Source organism: Cygnus atratus, chromosome 26 (genome assembly GCF_013377495.2).
Source record: "Cygnus atratus isolate AKBS03 ecotype Queensland, Australia chromosome 26, CAtr_DNAZoo_HiC_assembly, whole genome shotgun sequence".
Lineage (NCBI taxonomy): Eukaryota > Metazoa > Chordata > Aves > Anseriformes > Anatidae > Cygnus > Cygnus atratus.
Window position 1 is genome coordinate 5,542,399 of NC_066387.1, and position 16,588 is coordinate 5,558,986.

The following is a 16,588-nucleotide window of genomic DNA, read 5'->3' on the forward strand; positions in this document are numbered from 1 at the left end:
AGCGACGTAACGGCATGATTTATAATAAAGGAGTAGCTACAATCCCAGGCGCAGGTTCTGGTCCCAGTGTTGTTTCTCAACTGGCGAGCCTTGGCTCTGGACAGCCCCATGCCAGAATGCTGCCTGTGCTGATGCTAGAAGAGGGGTTTGGGCAGCGGTGGGGTTCCCTGCACCCCAAGTGACCAGAGTGGGTTGGGGGATTCGTCTAGAGCTGCTGCATGACACAAAGGAACTGGCTTCCCCTTGGAAGACCCCTAGTGGGTGGGCTGTGCACCCCTGGGTGTGTAAACCCCATATTGCTAATGCTGGTTTGGGATTTTAGGGGTTTCTTTTGCTTGGAGCCTGAGACAACAGTGGTGCAAGGGATGGGGTGATGTGGGGAGCTCTTGCAGGAGGGGATGTCCCGACAGAGGAGCTGCTGTTACACAGGGTATGGTTTTGCTGTTCATCCCCAAATGTACCACCAGAAAAGGAGGAATTTATGTATTAAAAAAAAAAAATGCTTAAAAGCACGAGCTTTCTGGTTAAGGATGCAGGGAAGGCATGGAGCAGCCAGATGCTGCACCCACCTGAGCAGAGGTTTCAGCCCCAACACCAGCATTTGCCCTCCCTGCAAGGGCAATTTCCTTGATGGCATTTCCTGGCTTCAATTCCTGTCTCCTGAGGCGTGAAGCAGTGCGTGCAGGGCAGACGCAGGGCAAAATGCTCAGCCTGAGCAACACAGAAGTAAAGCCCAGCCCAGATGTGGATCCTGCACGAGTCCCTTCCCAAGGGGTCTCCAGACGGAGCCGCTGCTGCCCTTGTCCTTGGCAGCTGAAGCGGTCGGCTCTGCCACTCACCTCAGGGTGTTCAGCATCTCCATTTCAGCTACAAGCAGCGGCATCCGAATCTCCTGACTTGGACACTGCAAAATCCTGAGTGACATTGAGAAAATGCAAACACGAGTGGGCTCCTTGAGAGCTGCTTAGGGTTTGGCTCTGCTCACATGTTTCAGGGGCATTTTATCCTGCTGAGTCCATGTGTTCTGCTCACGTCCAGTTTCAGTCTTTTCTCCTTTCACCCTCGAGGCTGAAATGCTATTTCTTAGAAAGAAAGAAATGACACCGAGGTCTCTGCTGTCTTGTCAATCCAGGAACCGGCGCTCTTCAAAAAGGCACTGAGCGGCCTGATAACATCTCGTGAGCAGTAAGGCTTTTCTGCGTTCCCCTGTCTGTGCGTGGGTCATGGCACCTTGCTCCCAGCTGCTGAGGTCGAGCATTTCGGCTGCTGAGCTCTTGGTGCCTTCAGCCTCATAAAGCAGCAGTGCTGCGGTAGTGATGCTTGTCCCCATCCTCTCCAGCTGCCTCTCACATTGGGAACCTTCACCCACTGCATGGCAAACGCTCCCTGCGCTGTGCCCCTCCAGCGATGCATCTGGTGGGGAAGATGCCCGTTTGCATGATGGATGCCTCAGCACCCGTGGCCATGGGTGCACCCACAGGGATGGGTGCTGCAAGGCCTGGGGTGCCCCGGGTCGGATTCCTGCCCCACACCCCAAGCGATGCCTCTGGCTCCCACCCACATCTGACATTGCCTTTGCCAGAGTTGGAGGCAGAGGCAGTGTGGCCAGGGGCTGCAGCAGGTAAGAGCTGAAATCCCAAAGGAAAGGCCCTCATTGACTCTGCCCTCTTTACCTTAATATTAATTGGAATGTACAGAAACCTCCCCAGTTTTGAGACACGTACCCCTGGGACGTCAGGCAGTCCTGATCTTCCTGCAGCCCGACGGTCTCTGAACCAGCTCCAGCCAAAACGCTTCCTTAAGCATGGTCTGCTTAATCCAAAAGATGTGGAAAAAAAGGAACAACCAACACCATCATGCTCCTAAAACCACCTCAGAGCAGACCATCCCCCAGCTGCATCAAAGCGACCCCCGGGGTGGGGGGAAAAGTTCAGAGCTCTGAGCATCCCTGCAGGCTGCACCCTGTGCCCACCAGCACCACCTGCATCCCCAGGACAGTGACCCTGGCACCCGCTGGCAGTGGCAGTGGGGGCACCCTGGGGAGGGCCACCCCAGGCTCCCCCCTCGGCAGTGGGAAGAGGCTTTCACCCTCCCCACCCCCCCCCCCAGCAAACCGGCACTAAATGAGGAAGTGGGAGGAGAAAAAAAAAAATAGTAGCAAGTTGTAGTTGCAGGAGAAACACCAAAGCAAAGCCCTTTGGGATGGACCTGTGCCCACAGTGACAGGAGCCCCGAGCACCCCATCCCCAGGGGCAGGACGCAGGGACAACATGGTGAGTGCAAGCGGGGGCCTTGCTGGCTTCCCCCTGCCCTGTCCTCTCCCGGAGCCCTGGGTGTCACCTTTGGGTGTCTTCTGCCACCTTGGGGCTATCTCAGCCCTGTCCTCTCCTGCACCCACCTGGGTCTGGGGGTGCCAGGAGCCCCCCACGACGTCCCCAATGGAGAGGGGAAGGAGCTGCCCAGGCTCAGGGTGAAGGAGCAGGGCTGGGGCTGAGCGAGGTGCCGTGTGGGGCACGGTGCTGGGGAGCAGCTGCTAGGGATGGGTGCAGGGTGTTGGGTGCAGGATCCGTGCAGGATCCTGCAGGGTTGATGCACATGGGAGCACTGACCCGAGCGGGATCAAGGGCAGCAGGCGGTGAGCCAGGCTGGGCACAAAGCGCTCTTGATTTTGCCAGCCTGGTCCCCATACAGGAACCCCTGTCTTCCTCTTGGCCCAGCTTCCTGCCAGCGCTTCTGATTTCAGTGCTCATGGCACCAGCAGCGTGCGGGCAGAGCACAGTGGTGTGGTGGGCGCTGCCGGGGGTGTTTGTGCCGCCCGGGACCAGCTCAGGCTGGGAGGGACCTGCAGGTGCCAGTGCCCGGGGTCGAACCTCGCACCCCAGTGCATGCAGGGAAATGGGGATGGTGGCTCGGGGCTGCTGCGAGGGCAGCGGCCGGAGCTGGAAGTTGATCTGGAGGAAGAAGAGGAAGATGCAGGCTCTCAAAATGAAGAAGATGCTCAGGCGTGGCGTGAGGGGCTGCACGGTGTGGCCATGGCCACATCCTCCAGCCCACAGCTCTGCTCCCTCCGCACGTCTGAGCGCTGCCGTCCCCGGCCTTTGCTTGCCGCCAGCCAGGAGCGGGGACAGCAGCCGGGCTGAAGCAGAGCCTCCTCCTTCCTACAGCAGCCACTGGTTGCAGTTGTCACCTCCGACAGGCTGCTCCAGCACTGTCCCCACAAGACACGGACAGCTGAGACCCGATGATGTTTCATGGTTTCACAAGGGGTCGTGGCTGCACATCCCCCCTGGGACCCTGCTTCGGGGTCAACCTCCATCCCCAGAACTCTGGGGTGAACGCCCCTTCCCCAGATGCTGTTTGTGCCCATGTCAGGGGCCAGCCGGGCTGCTGACAGCAGTGCAACACCCTGTGCTCCTCTTCTCAAGGCTTCCTGTGGTTTCAAAGGTGTTGGCTGCATCTGGGCTCGCCCTATCTTGAGAACAGAGATGCCACCTTGGGCTGCGTCTGCTCCGCCTTCGGCACTTGCAAGGGTTTTGTGTTTTTGGTGGCTAGACTTGAGTTTTGAAGAAAAACAGACAATGTTTTGCGATCGCTGGTGCAGGGCTGCTCCTGAGGTCACTGCTTGCATCCGCAGCCCTGGTCATGGGTGGTGGCTGTGGTGGTGACAGTCCCCACCCTGCAGCCCTTGCAGGGGCTCCTGGTGGGCTCCTGGCCCCCACACACGCACCCATCAAGTACAGGGCTGTCAGCAGAGCAATGCCCCTTGCACAAAGTGGCTGCAAACTGTGCCTGGATATCCGGTCCAAGGGCTGCTGAAAGCCTCTTCCCACTCGGCTCTAGGACGAAATGGCTCGTGGAGGTGTCTGGTCCTGGCCATCTGCCTGTCCCCTTCCTGGCAGGACCCATCTGGTGGCAGTGGCTGTTGAGCCACTGCTCTCCAGCTCACCCCTTGCCTTGGCCAGCAGCACAGGAAGGGACTGGGAACCCCTGGCCCAAACCTTTGAAAGCAAATTCAGCTTCTGCCCTGCACGGAGCCCCTGCTCCCCACAGGGATGCTACCCCTCGCCTCTCGCAAGGCTTTTACCCAGCATGTTAAGCCATGGCCCCGTGAAATCTTCACCTCACAGGATGCTCCCAGGGAAGCTGGGCAGCCTTTGTGCTCCCCAAAACAGAGCAGAAACACCCACAGCCCTGCAGACGTCTGGGACAAAACCTTCGTTTAAAGTGAGACTGTGCTTTCCCTGCAGCTGTGCTGCATCAGGTGCCGGGCTGAGCCAGGAAAACCCCTAATCTGTGTCTGAGGAAGAGGAGGAGGCATGTGCTGGCTTCCAGCTGCTCTGAGCAATCATTTGAGTGAAGGAGAAACTTCAGGTGTCAGCTCGAAAGCGCGAAGCTTGCAGTACAGGAAATGCCTACATTGGCCTTAATTCAGGGCTATAAGAAACAGCGTGAGCTCAGGGAGCCTGCGCCAGGGGGCTTGGGGTGATGTAAGTGGCAGATGGGGAAGCCGAGGTGTCAGTGTCCCCATGGGCTCCTCCCGACCTGCTCACCTCCCCTTGAAGCATGAGGTTTTGGCCAGGTCAGGGTGGCAACCTTGGGGTCACCGGCAGCACCCTGGGTGACAGCATGGGTGGCCTTTCTGTGGGCTCATTAGGATGGAGGGGAAGAAGAGGAGGGTAAACCAAGAAAAAGGACCATAAGCAATGAACTGGTGGAAGAGGAGAAGCTCTGTGAACAGCCCCGATCCCATCCAGAGCCCCTGAGCTGACCCAGGCCCGTGTGTCCCAACTGCTTGCAGAGGGGCAAGGAAGCTGAAAGCCCCCCCACTGGTTATAGGGCCGTGAGCTGCGTTCGGTAGCTGGGATTTTGTGAGTAGGGTTACAAAGCCCAGCAGCCCACCAGGGATGGGGGTGGCCAGGGGGAGCAGCCCAATGCTGCTGATCCCCTCCCTGCTCCACGAGCATCCCTCGGTCACCCCTCGTGATGCTGCTGGGGGATGGGGGCGGCTGCCTGCGACCATCAGGGGCAGACGGAAGGGTGCAAAAGCAGCAGCATCCTGAGGCCTGAAAGCTTGAGAATCGGCAGGAAAATGAAGCAAAAGGGGAAGAGAAGAAAAGGGAAATGGAAAGAGTAAGAGGCTGGGGGTAATGGGGGGGAGAAGTGAAATCAGCACCAGGAGCACCGGGGTGAAAGCGGAACTGCGGGGCTGGTGGCTGCAGGACGGGTGCGCAGAGGAGCCGGGGGCGGCTCCAGCCATGGGTGTCCCCTCCCAGGCATCGTGGGCACATTCAGGCAGATTACTCTGCAGCAACAAGGCCGAGGACCCTCTGGGATGTTTTCTTTTTGGGCAGTGGAATCCCACCCAGCCCAGGGCTGTGCTTAGCCCCACGACCACTTAAATCGCAGCCCACGGTCTTCCTTCTGTCCCGCTGCCCCTGAGGATGCTGCAAGGGTGAATTTGGGGTGGCAGGAAAACGGGTGCTTGGGTTTCCCCAGGCAGGGCAGGGGGTGACATTCCCAGCTCTGCCCCGCTGCAGTGGAGATGCAGGGGCGCAGCCAGGGGTGCCCCACGGGCCATGCTTTTTGCCTTTCCCCAGGGTTGTTTTTGCTGCCCCTTTGACTGATATGCAGAGCCTGTGCGGTGATTGCTTCATTACTCATCTGTTACCTCTGTAAGGAGCAGGAGAAATGTTACAAACGTGCCTACAGGCTGCGAGCCCATTCTGCTCCTCTTGGGAGCACGGGGCCTGTGGTGAGGCAGGATCTGGCTAGAGGGACGGATCAAACCCATGTGCAGCAGTGGCTGAAATACCCCTTTGTGCCGCCCAAGGGTGCCTGTTTCAGATTCCTGCCACAGTCGCTGTGACCCTCTCCCTGCAGGGCAGCAAGGAGCGCTTCCACTGGCAGAGCCACAATGTCAAGCAGAGCGGAGTGGATGACATGGTCCTGCTCTCCAAGATCTCAGAGGAGGCCATTGTGGAGAACCTCAAGAAGCGCTTTATGGACGATTACATCTTCGTATCCTTCCCAGGGCAGCAGGATGGGGAGTAGCAGGGCCATGCTCTAAGGCTTTGCAAGGGCCTGCAATGTGTCCATCCCTGCACGATATTGGGACGGGTTTGGCGGCCATGGCACCCTGTTACACACCACAGCTGGTGCAGCCCATGTGCTTCACCATTACCCAGGGGAAGGACCCCTTCTCCTTGTTGGCAGCATGGTCCTCCTCACCAAACCCTGCAGCTGCACAGGGCATCATCCCCTCCTGCTGTTGCCCACAATCCATCGATGCCCACTGGGTGCTCTGCACTGACTCTGGGACACCATTGAGCCAGCACAGGGTGAAAACTCCCTGTCCCTTACGTGCCGTCCTCCAGCCCAGATGCTTTTGTGGTCGCTGGCTTTGTCACAGAGATGACACCACTGAGCACCAAGCACGAGGTTTGGTGGCTCTCCGGTTCCTTGGTACGGATGGGGAAGCTGTTCCTACCATCCGAGGCTCTGAGCCCGGCTCGGCCCCCCAGCTCCTGCTCAGTTTCGCAGCCAGATCAGCACCCAGCTGCATCATGCCTGCTGCAGATGTGCCCCAGCCCCAGAGGGATAGGAGAAGCTCCCCAGGCTGCAGAGCGGGACGTGGCGGGGAGCTCGGGCGCAGAACCACTTGCTGTTGTGGACGTGAGTGGTTGTGGTTTCCCTGAAGATGAGGCTCTGTCCTTACAAGGCGATGCTCTGTCCCAGGCTGGCAGTGACGCAGCCATCCGCCTCACTCTTTCAGCAGCCCCAGGGTTTTAAATGTGCTTGGGGGTTGGGCTTGGGGTTGGCTTTTTTTGGAGGAGGAGGAAAAAATACCCCACGCAGCCTCTTTCTTCCTTTTTTCACAGCGCTGAGTGCAGGGCCCCCATCCAGTCATGACTCAATGCCCCACGCTTCCGCATTTCCCAGAAAAGCCCCTCTCTTCCTGCCCTTGGCTGCCTTCCCCTCCCTGCTGCCGGGTGGGCTGAAAGCAGGACCCTGGCCCTGCACCATCCATGGCCTCCACACCCAGCATCCTCCCCAGGGCAGTGGGACTCATCCCCATCCTCCTGATGCACCGCTTCCAGCTGCAAGCCTCTGTTTTTCCATCCCCCCTATCACACCTGGGTAATTTGGGGATGCTGCGTGCAGATGTAGGGGAACCCCACGGCCGAGGGAGCACCGGGTCATGAGCTGAAACCCATCGTGCTATTCCTGGTGCTGCCTTACAAGGAGGCAGGGACACTCTGATGTGATGGGCAGGACGGGGGGACATGGGAGAGGATGCCTGGACCTTGACCTGCTGCCCAGACCTACATCGGGCCGGTGCTCATCTCCGTCAACCCCTTCAAGCAGATGCCGTACTTCACCGACCGAGAGATCGAGCTGTACCAGGGGGCGGTGAGGCTGCTGTGTGCAGGCTGGCAGGGCTGGCGAGGAGTTAATTAGGTTTAATTTGGTGCATTTGCATACAAATGCCTGAGGGTGTCCCATGAGTGTGCCGTTTGGGTACTGATTGCACGGGTCAGCGCTCCCAAATGCTTGTCTGCAGCAAGATTTGGAAGCAAATCCACATTCCTGGAAAATTCATCCCATAAATACACATTAGGGCAACCCAGACGTGGTGAAGTGCCCAAGTGCCTGGCTCTGCTGCACGTCCTTCCCGAGGCGGAGGGGACCCCAGCAGACATCCTGCATGCTGCTGCCTCCTGCGCCGCATGGGCAGAATGAAGGGGGCTGTAGAGGGGGCTGGCAGCTGCTCCCTGCTCAGCACTGCTGCCCTTGCCTCCCCTCTAGGCTCAGTATGAAAATCCCCCCCACATCTATGCGCTGACGGACAACATGTACCGAAACATGCTGATCGATGGGGAGAACCAATGCGTCATCATCAGGTAGAGGGCAGTGGGTGGCTGGGTGCCCCCGGCACCCTTTCCCCAGCACCCTGGGGTGTCCAGGCCAACTGCGGTGGCCGGGCAGTGGCAAGAGGTGGCTGAAGCCCGGTGCTGGCCACGGGTGAGCACCATCTGGGTGTGCTGGGGCTGTGGTCCCAGGCAAGGACCGAGCCTTGTGCAACGTGCTTTTCCGGCTGAGTGTTGCAAGGGAAGGGGTCAGGATGTGGGGCAAGGCCAAAGACTTCCCCTTCAGGCTCCAAAGCCTCCCTCCTCCCCTCCAAAATCCAGCAGCAAGAAATCCAACAACTCCTCCTGCAGCTCAGCCCTGCTCTGGTCCCGTTCATGTCTCAGAGCCCCTGCAGCCCCTTCTCCAACATCATTAGCCACAGCCCCCGTCCCCTCCAGCTGCCCCAGGCTCTGAGGGACCAGGCGCTCCCCAGCATCCCACCAGGAGCGCTCCAGGGGCTCCTGTTTCACCTCTCCTCTCCTTTTGCGGTTTACACAGTGGAGAAAGCGGGGCCGGGAAAACAGTGGCAGCGAAATACATCATGGGCTACATCTCCAAAGTGTCCGGGGGTGGCGACAAGGTGCAGGTAGGGCTGCCCCCACCCCAGCACCCAGAGTTTCGCCTCCCGACCTGTCTGCTCCCCCAGCCCCTGCACAGAGCAGTCCATGGCCGGGGACATGTCTCCATCCCCAGTCGGGGCGGGCAGCTGCAGTGGGCACAAGTGCGCAGCCCTGCTCAGGCTCGTGCCCTCCTCTGGCCACCAGCACGTGAAGGACATCATCCTGCAGTCCAACCCACTGCTGGAAGCCTTCGGCAACGCCAAAACCGTCCGCAACAACAACTCGAGCCGCTTTGTAAGTCCCTGGGGCAGGCGTGGACCATGCCAAGAGTTGGTACCACGCAGTGCCATAGCCAGGATCCATCCCTGCCGTGCTTGTGGCGTGGCTGGAGGGGACAGCCAGGGGCTGGGTGCTGATGGGCACCATGCCTGGGCAGGGGAAATACTTCGAGATCCAGTTCAGCCGGGGCGGTGAGCCCGACGGGGGGAAGATCTCCAACTTCCTGCTGGAGAAGTCACGGGTGGTGAGCCAGAACGAGCACGAGAGGAACTTCCACATCTACTACCAGGTATGGGGGCGTGGGACCGAGCGGGCATGAGGCTGGAGCCGCTAGCTGCAGCCCCCCGGGTGTCCCGCAGCTCATCGAAGGGGCGTCCCAAGAGCAGCGGCAGAACCTGGGCATCATGAGCCCGGATTATTACTACTACTTGAACCAGTCGGACACGTACCAGGTAGAAGGCACGGACGACCGCAACGACTTCCATGAGACCATGGTGAGTGTCCAGGGTTTTTTGGGTATCCAGAAACCTGTCTGAGGCCAAACTGGGGCTGACCCCCCACACCCTGCCCCCCCAGAACGCCATGCAGGTGATCGGCATCCGGGGCGAGGACCAGCAGCTGGTGCTGCAGATCGTGGCAGGGATCCTCCACCTGGGCAACATCAGTTTTCGGGAGGAGGGCAACTATGCCCAGGTGGAAAATGCCGACTGTGAGTAGCCAAACCCCCCTTGTTCCAGGGAAGCAAACTTACATGCTTGCAGGCACCCCTGGCAATGAATCGCAACATCTCTGTAGCACAAATCCCCCAGCAGAGGAGAGAGGCAACATCAGCATCTTCCCCATGTTAAACATGAGGAAACTGAGGCAGTGAGCAAATGGCACAGCCAGAGCTTAGCAAGTGCCTGGCAGGGGGCAGAGGCTGTGATGGAGCTGAGGGAGGGCAACATCCCATCCCAGATCGTGTTGCTCCCCATGCCATGGCCCCACTCACGTTTGGCTGGGGCTGGGTGGACAGTGTGCGGGGGGGGCAGCCCTGACCCCCCTCCTTCTGCCCAGCCCTGGCCTTCCCTGCCTACCTGCTGGGCATCGACCGCGACCGCCTCAACAGCAAGGTCACCAGCCGCAAGATGGACAGCAAGTGGGGTGGACGCTCCGAGTCCATCACTGTCACCCTCAACGTGGAGCAGGCAGCTTACACCCGGGACGCCCTGGCCAAGGGGCTCTATGCTCGTGTCTTTGACTTCCTCGTGGAGGTGAGTGCCCTGGGGAGTACGGTTGTGGGGAGGGGGATGAGGGGATGCTCATGGGGACACTGGCTGGCTGCTCCTGCACGCAGCCGCACGCCCCACAAAGGTGGCTCCCACCGTCTCTCCCTGCAGTCCATCAACCGAGCCATGCAGAAGCCGTACGAGGAGTACAGCATTGGGGTGCTGGACATCTACGGCTTCGAAATATTCCAGGTGGGTGCTGGTTTGCAGTGGGAGCCCAGCCGGGGGGCACTCCTGCCGTGCTCCAGCAGCGAGGGTGGTCAGAGCAAGGGGTTGTTGGTGGCCAATGACCCAAAGAAGGGTCCTTGGAGCAGCACCCAAAGGCTCCACCCATTGGAGTCACCTGAGTAGAAGCCAACTCAGCCCCATCTTCTCTTTCCTTTTCCCTCATTTTACAGAAAAATGGTTTTGAGCAGTTCTGCATTAACTTTGTGAACGAGAAGCTGCAGCAGATCTTCATAGAGCTGACCCTGAAGGCAGAACAGGTACAAGGGAGCTGAAACCCAATAGGGCTGCACCAGCACCCCAATCCCCATGCTCTGCACCCCACTGATGTGGCACCCTGGCCAGGGCATGTCCCATGGGTGCGGAGCTGGAGCCCACCAGCTCCCTTGGTGTGTCATTCCCCCACCCTGTAGGAGGAGTACGTGCAGGAGGGCATCAAATGGACCCAGATCCAGTACTTCAACAACAAGGTGGTGTGCGACCTGATAGAGAACAAGCTGGTGAGTGGGGGTCCCCCCAACAGGATGCTTCCTTGGGAGCCAAAGCACTGGGGAGGCTCGGTGGGGCTGGGTGCTGCTGGGGTGGGGGGCAGGAGCCAGCTCTGGGGGAGCTGCAGCTCCATGTCCTTCACCCAAGGTGCATTTCAGTGCAAAGCAGCTTTGAGCCGCACGGGGCACCTGAGCACAGCCAGATGCAGGATTGGGCCCTGCCCTCAGCCTTAAGTCACCCCTGGCTTTGCCTTCCATCCCCCAGAACCCTCCCGGGATCATGAGCGTCCTGGATGACGTCTGTGCCACCATGCACGCCACCGGCGAGGGCGCTGACCAGACCCTGCTGCAGAAGCTGCAGGCGGCCGTGGGCACCCATGAGCACTTCAACAGCTGGAGCTCGGGCTTCGTCATCCACCACTACGCAGGCAAGGTACGGCACCCTGCACCCTGTACCCTGCACCCTGAGGCCCCGGCCCCAGCATCCTGGGGCTGAGCTCCCCTCCTGCCCCCAGGTCTCCTACGATGTGAACGGCTTCTGTGAGCGCAACCGGGACGTGCTCTTCACTGACCTGATTGAGCTCATGCAGAGCAGCGAATAGTGAGTATGGGCGGTGCTGTGGTCTCCTGGGTCACCCCAAAAGAGCTGGGGTCATGGGCAGCATCCTCAAAACGTGGACCTTTGCTGGTCCTGCCCCTGCCTGGCAGCTCTCACCCGGGGGTTCTCCCCTGCCTTTCAGCGGTTTCATCCGGATGCTTTTCCCGGAGAAGCTTGATTCTGACAAAAAGGGCCGCCCAACCACTGCGGGCTCCAAAATCAAGGTAGGTTCTGGAGGCTGCAAAACAGCAGCTGGGGGCTGCTGGGCTCCCACCAACACCTTTAACGCTACAGAGGCCGATCCTTGCAACAGAAACAGGCTAACGACCTGGTGAACACGTTAATGAAGTGCACACCACACTACATCCGCTGCATCAAGCCCAACGAGACCAAGAAACCCCGTGACTGGGAGGAGAGCAGGTAACAGAGGATGCTGTAATGGGTCACAGAGCCCCAGAGCCCAGGTACCTGGTGGCCAGGAGCAGCTTTCCTCCAGACCCCGGGGATGCGAAGGGGCAGCGTGCGGACACACATGTCCCTCTGCGTGTGCATCCTCCGGGGGCTCTGACCTGGGCACCCCCAGGCAAAGCGATGGGGATGGGCAGAGCCATGCTGCCATGCTGCCATCCCTCTGCGAGCGCATCCCTCCCAATCCCGCAGGGTGAAGCACCAAGTCGAGTACCTGGGGCTGAAGGAGAATATCCGCGTACGCCGGGCTGGTTTCGCCTACCGCCGCCTCTTCCAGAAATTCCTGCAACGGTGAGGAGCCGCGCGGCTGCGCGGAGGGGGTCTGCAGCCCGGCCGCCGCTCACGGCCCCTGTCCCGGCAGCTACGCCATCCTCACCCCCGAGACTTGGCCGTGCTGGCGCGGGGACGAGCGGCAAGGCGTGCAGCACTTGCTGCGCTCTGTCAATATGGACCCAGACCAGTACCAGATGGGACGGAGCAAGGTGTTCGTCAAGAACCCCGAGTCGGTAGGTTGGGGGCATGGGGACGTCACGGGCATCTGCACTGGGGTCGGCCCCTGCCCAGCCGGGCTCAGTGCCCCCCCTGCCCTGCAGCTCTTCCTCCTGGAGGAGATGCGGGAGCGGAAATTTGACGGCTTCGCCCGGGTGATCCAGAAGGCCTGGCGCCGGCACGTCGCCATCCGGAAATACGAGCAGATGCGAGAGGAGGGTAAGGCTGCGACGGCGGGGACACCGGTGCGCTTTGTAGGGTGCCCTTGGCCAGGGACAGCCCTGCTCGCTGCAGAGCCACCGGAGCAATGGGGGAGCAGCATCCCCGCTCCTAATTGCAACAAAGGGGGTGATGAGGGACTGGACAAGATACCCGAAGTCTTTTCCTACATTTCAAGGAGGGAGTGGGTTTCTTGCTCCTGTTTTCAGCCCTGGGAGGGGCTGTCAGACAGAACCCAGAGCATCTCGCTGTCCATCTGCATTTCACTGCCTGCAAAAAAGATGGAGATGAGAGTCAGGGCTTGTAGAGGTATGGGAAAGGCCCGTGGTCACCACCTGACACCCGCCATGGGCAATTTCCAACCCTCCCAAGTATACAGTGCAAAATCAAGAGGAAAAAAACAGAAAGCAGCTGGGACCCTCCCTCCCCCCCTACCACAACACAAGGTTTTGGGGACGCTTAATGGGTTTTGTGGCCAGTGCAGCTCCTGCTGCGTGGGGCCATGGGCTGAGTGCCAGCTCAGAGCCCTGCCCAACCAGCATCGCTTCGGGTCCCACGCAGCCTCCAGCATCCTCTACAACTGCAAAGAGCGGCGGAGGAACAGCATCAACAGGAATTTTGTGGGCGATTACCTGGGCATGGAGGAGCGGCCGGAGCTGCGGCAGTTCCTAGCCAAGAGGGAGCGGGTTGACTTCGCCGACTCCATCACGAAGTATGACCGGAGGTTCAAGGTGAGACAAGCCAAGCCGTTGCTCATGGTGGTTGCCCTTGGGTGGGATGTGGGTGGGGCTTGTGCCCCCCCCCCCCCGCAAACTCCCCTCAGCCCCTGCACCTGCCCTTTCACAGCCCATCAAGCGGGACTTCATCCTCACCCCCAAGTACTTTTACCTGATCGGGCGGGAGAAGGTGAAGAAAGGCCCTGAGAAGGGGCAAATCAAGGAGGTGCTCAAGAAGAAGGTGGAGATCCAGGCGGTGAGCGGCGTCTCGCTGAGGTGTGTCCCATTGCACCAGCTCGGTGTGGTCAGGCTTCACCCATCGTGTCCCCCCAGACCCTTCCCATTTTTCGGTGCCCGCAGCCCAGCCCCAATGCACTGCCGTTGGAGCATCACACCACGGGGATGAGGGGTCCATGTGCTCTCTGGGCCTGCTCAGGGGTCCCCAAGGCCTGGCAGAGTCTCCTGCCCCCCTGACAGCCCCCTGGGGCTGCCCACAGCACCCGGCAGGATGATTTCTTCATCCTCCATGAGAACGATGCTGACAACTTCCTCGAGTCCATCTTCAAGACGGAGCTGGTCAGCCTGCTGAGCAAGCGCTACGAGGAGCTTACCCATACCAAGCTGCAACTCACCTTCAAAGACACGTAAGGATGGAAGCTGGGAGAGGTGGCAAAGCAGGAAGAGGCCACATCCCCGCGGCCTCATGACCCCTCTCCTCTCCCAGACTACAGTTTCGGGTGAAGAAGGAGGGCTGGGGCGGCGGCGGCACCCGCAATGTCACCTTCATGAGAGGACAGGGCGACGTGGCCATCCTCAAAGCTGGAGGCAAAACCCTTACGGTCAGCATCGGGGACGGGCTCCCCAGGAACTCCAGTGAGTGCCGGTGCCAGTGCACCTGGGGGGAGCAGCACGGGGTGGGGGGAGACAGGAGCTCCAGGGCCACGGTGAATGGTGGGGGGCTTGGGGACATCAGGGTGAGACACTGTGCTCTGCGGGGTCTGTGTTTCACCCAGGAGGGACCTGTTCAGGTGATGGGGCAGCATCAGGTGCTGAAGGGTGGTGGGATGCAAACCATGGTCAGCCCCCACATGGGACATCACCTAATGAGGTCTTGTGTCCCCTCCCAGAGCCCACAAGGAAGGGGGTGACGCAGAGCAGAGGTGGCAGCAGGTATCCAGCACCTTCCCGGAGTGCCCCCCCAGCACCCCAAGGTGAGCAGGGCAGCACCAAATGGGCCCCAGCCTGGTCGAGCCGGCTCTGTGCTGCTGCGGGGCAGGCAGGGGATGACCCCCCCCAATAACTGACCATCCCTGGGGTTGTTGCAGGCACCTGCAAGAACGGGGCTCCCCAGTTCCCACGTGGGAACAGCCGGGCTCAGCGGGACACCTACAAGACACCCCAGAAGCAGGCGCGGGCACCACCGGCCACAGTGCTGCCCACCCAAAGCACAAACCGCCGGCCAAAGACACGGCCCCCATCCGAGCAGAACATGGAGTTCCTCAACGTGCCTGACCAGGGGGTGGCCGGGTAAGGTCCAGCACCCACGTGCCCACCACAGTCCTCCAGTCTCCCCTCCCACTGCTGCAGGCTCCGGAGACGCTCTTCCCGCTCCGGCCAGCTCTGTGTAAACTGGCAGTCCTGGGAGGGCAGAGCAGGCTGGGGAGGGGGACATGGGATGTCCCACACCCCCTACCTTCCCTGGGTCTCACGCCGTGTGACCGGTCCCCAGCATGCAGCGGAGGCGAAGCGTGGGCCAGCGGCCACCCCCGGCCGGGCGCCCCAAGCCGCAGCCCAAGGTGGCCACGCCGCGCTGCCGTGCACTGTACCAGTACATCGGGCAGGACGTGGACGAGCTCAGTTTCAACGTGGGGGACATCATCGACATCCTGCTGGAAGGTACTGCCAGGCTCCCGGCTCCCCACGTTGCCCCGCAGATGCTCCACGTCTCACCCCGGGCTCTTTTCCCCCTTTCCCAGATATTTCTGGTTGGTGGAAGGGACGGCTGCATGGCAAGGAGGGGCTTTTTCCTGGGAACTACGTGCAGAAGATCTGAGCCGGGCGCAGCGGACAAGGATGCTCCCAGTAGGTGCCAGCCATGGGGACGCAGCCCTGCGGAGCCCTCGCCAGCCCTCGCCACCGCTGGATCCAGCCTGGTGGCAGCCACCAGTTTCTGCAGCTGCTTCAGACAGTGGAGCAGGGCCAGGCTCTTTACTGCTTGTTCGTACGATGGTTGTGGAACTGCTGAGGTGACTCTGGGGCATGGATAGTTTTATCCTTGGTAATTATAGCAGTGAAGTTACTTGTGGTGGCTTTGGGCTTCTGACCTCGCTGCCGGATGGTTCACGCATTGCAAACACAGCAAATCTGAGTTGGACTCAAAAAAACGAGCCCAAAGTTTGTGTTCCCCACTGATCCCCCCGAGACCCAGCCCCCAGCACTGGCTGTCCCCATGACAGGGGCCCCGCACCCACATGTCCACATGCGGGGACGAGGGTGGGCGCACACCAGAGCAGCCCCACCTCCTCTGCATCGAATCCTCCAGAAGATGCTGAACACGAACCAGCTCCCCCCAAACCCTGTCTCAGGCTCTTGCACTTCCCAGCATCGCTCCGGAGCACCAGGCAGTGCCGGCCAGGAGCCGCAGGGCAGCGAGGAGACAAAGCCCTGGAATCGGGGTGCAGCAGGACCTGCGTGCCAGCACGGCGCCTGATTTTCTGCAGGACTTGCTGCGAGAAGGACTGAGCTGCAGCTCTGCGTATTTGGGTCCTGATCCGAGGGGGCCACAGGCAGCACAGACGGGCCCAAGCCCCCTGCTGTGGCGAACTCAGAGCTGCCCCCCCCCCAGCACCATAGGCAGGGGGGTCTCACCCGCGGCCACAGCCACCCTGAGGTGACCCCGAGCACACCCCCTTGGGGTGATGTTCCCTGCCCTGGGGCACTGGGGGTGGGGCTTTGAGTGGGGGCTTTTTCCCACCGAGGGTGCGTGAGGTTTGCAGCGGGGAGAGGGACGAATGGCACCAACACATCGGGGCCCGTCCTTGCCTGTGCCCCGTGGTGCTGGGGACCCCCGCCATGCTCTGGCTGCGGAGATAAGCAGGGGTCAGTGTCTCGTCCCCCCCCCCACCGCCAATCCCTGTCACCCCCCCCAGGATGGCCGGAGGAAGTGACGCCATCCCGCTGCAGCCCTTGGCCTCGCCACCCGTCCCTCCTCTTCCTCGCTCCCTGCAGCCCCCGCTGACCGCGGGTGGGCAGAGCCCCTGCCCAAGAGATGGACGGGGGGGGCACACACATATAGGGGGAGTCAGGGGACCCTATGCCCACCAGGGTGGGGGGGGACGCCAAGCAAAAGGCTGCTGGGAAATGAAGTCCT

At 60.7% G+C, this 16,588-nt stretch overlaps 1 protein-coding gene across 1 annotated transcript; it reads left to right on the forward strand.

Annotated features, from left to right (window-relative positions):
* Positions 1-2,885: 2,885 nt before the first annotated feature.
* MYO1F (myosin IF) lies at positions 2,886-15,271 on the forward strand. Its single transcript, XM_035570865.1, has 28 exons — positions 2,886-3,009; positions 5,831-6,018; positions 7,321-7,410; positions 7,807-7,901; positions 8,407-8,494; positions 8,673-8,762; positions 8,905-9,036; positions 9,107-9,241; positions 9,324-9,456; positions 9,804-10,000; positions 10,127-10,207; positions 10,414-10,500; positions 10,654-10,740; positions 10,994-11,161; positions 11,244-11,329; positions 11,469-11,550; positions 11,640-11,746; positions 11,987-12,085; positions 12,156-12,300; positions 12,388-12,502; positions 13,064-13,233; positions 13,349-13,494; positions 13,716-13,862; positions 13,943-14,091; positions 14,346-14,429; positions 14,544-14,745; positions 14,948-15,114; positions 15,195-15,271. The coding sequence occupies exons 1-28, from the start codon at positions 2,886-2,888 to the stop codon at positions 15,269-15,271; spliced, it is 3,471 nt and encodes a 1,156-aa protein (XP_035426758.1).
* The last annotated feature ends 1,317 nt before the right edge of the window (positions 15,272-16,588 follow it).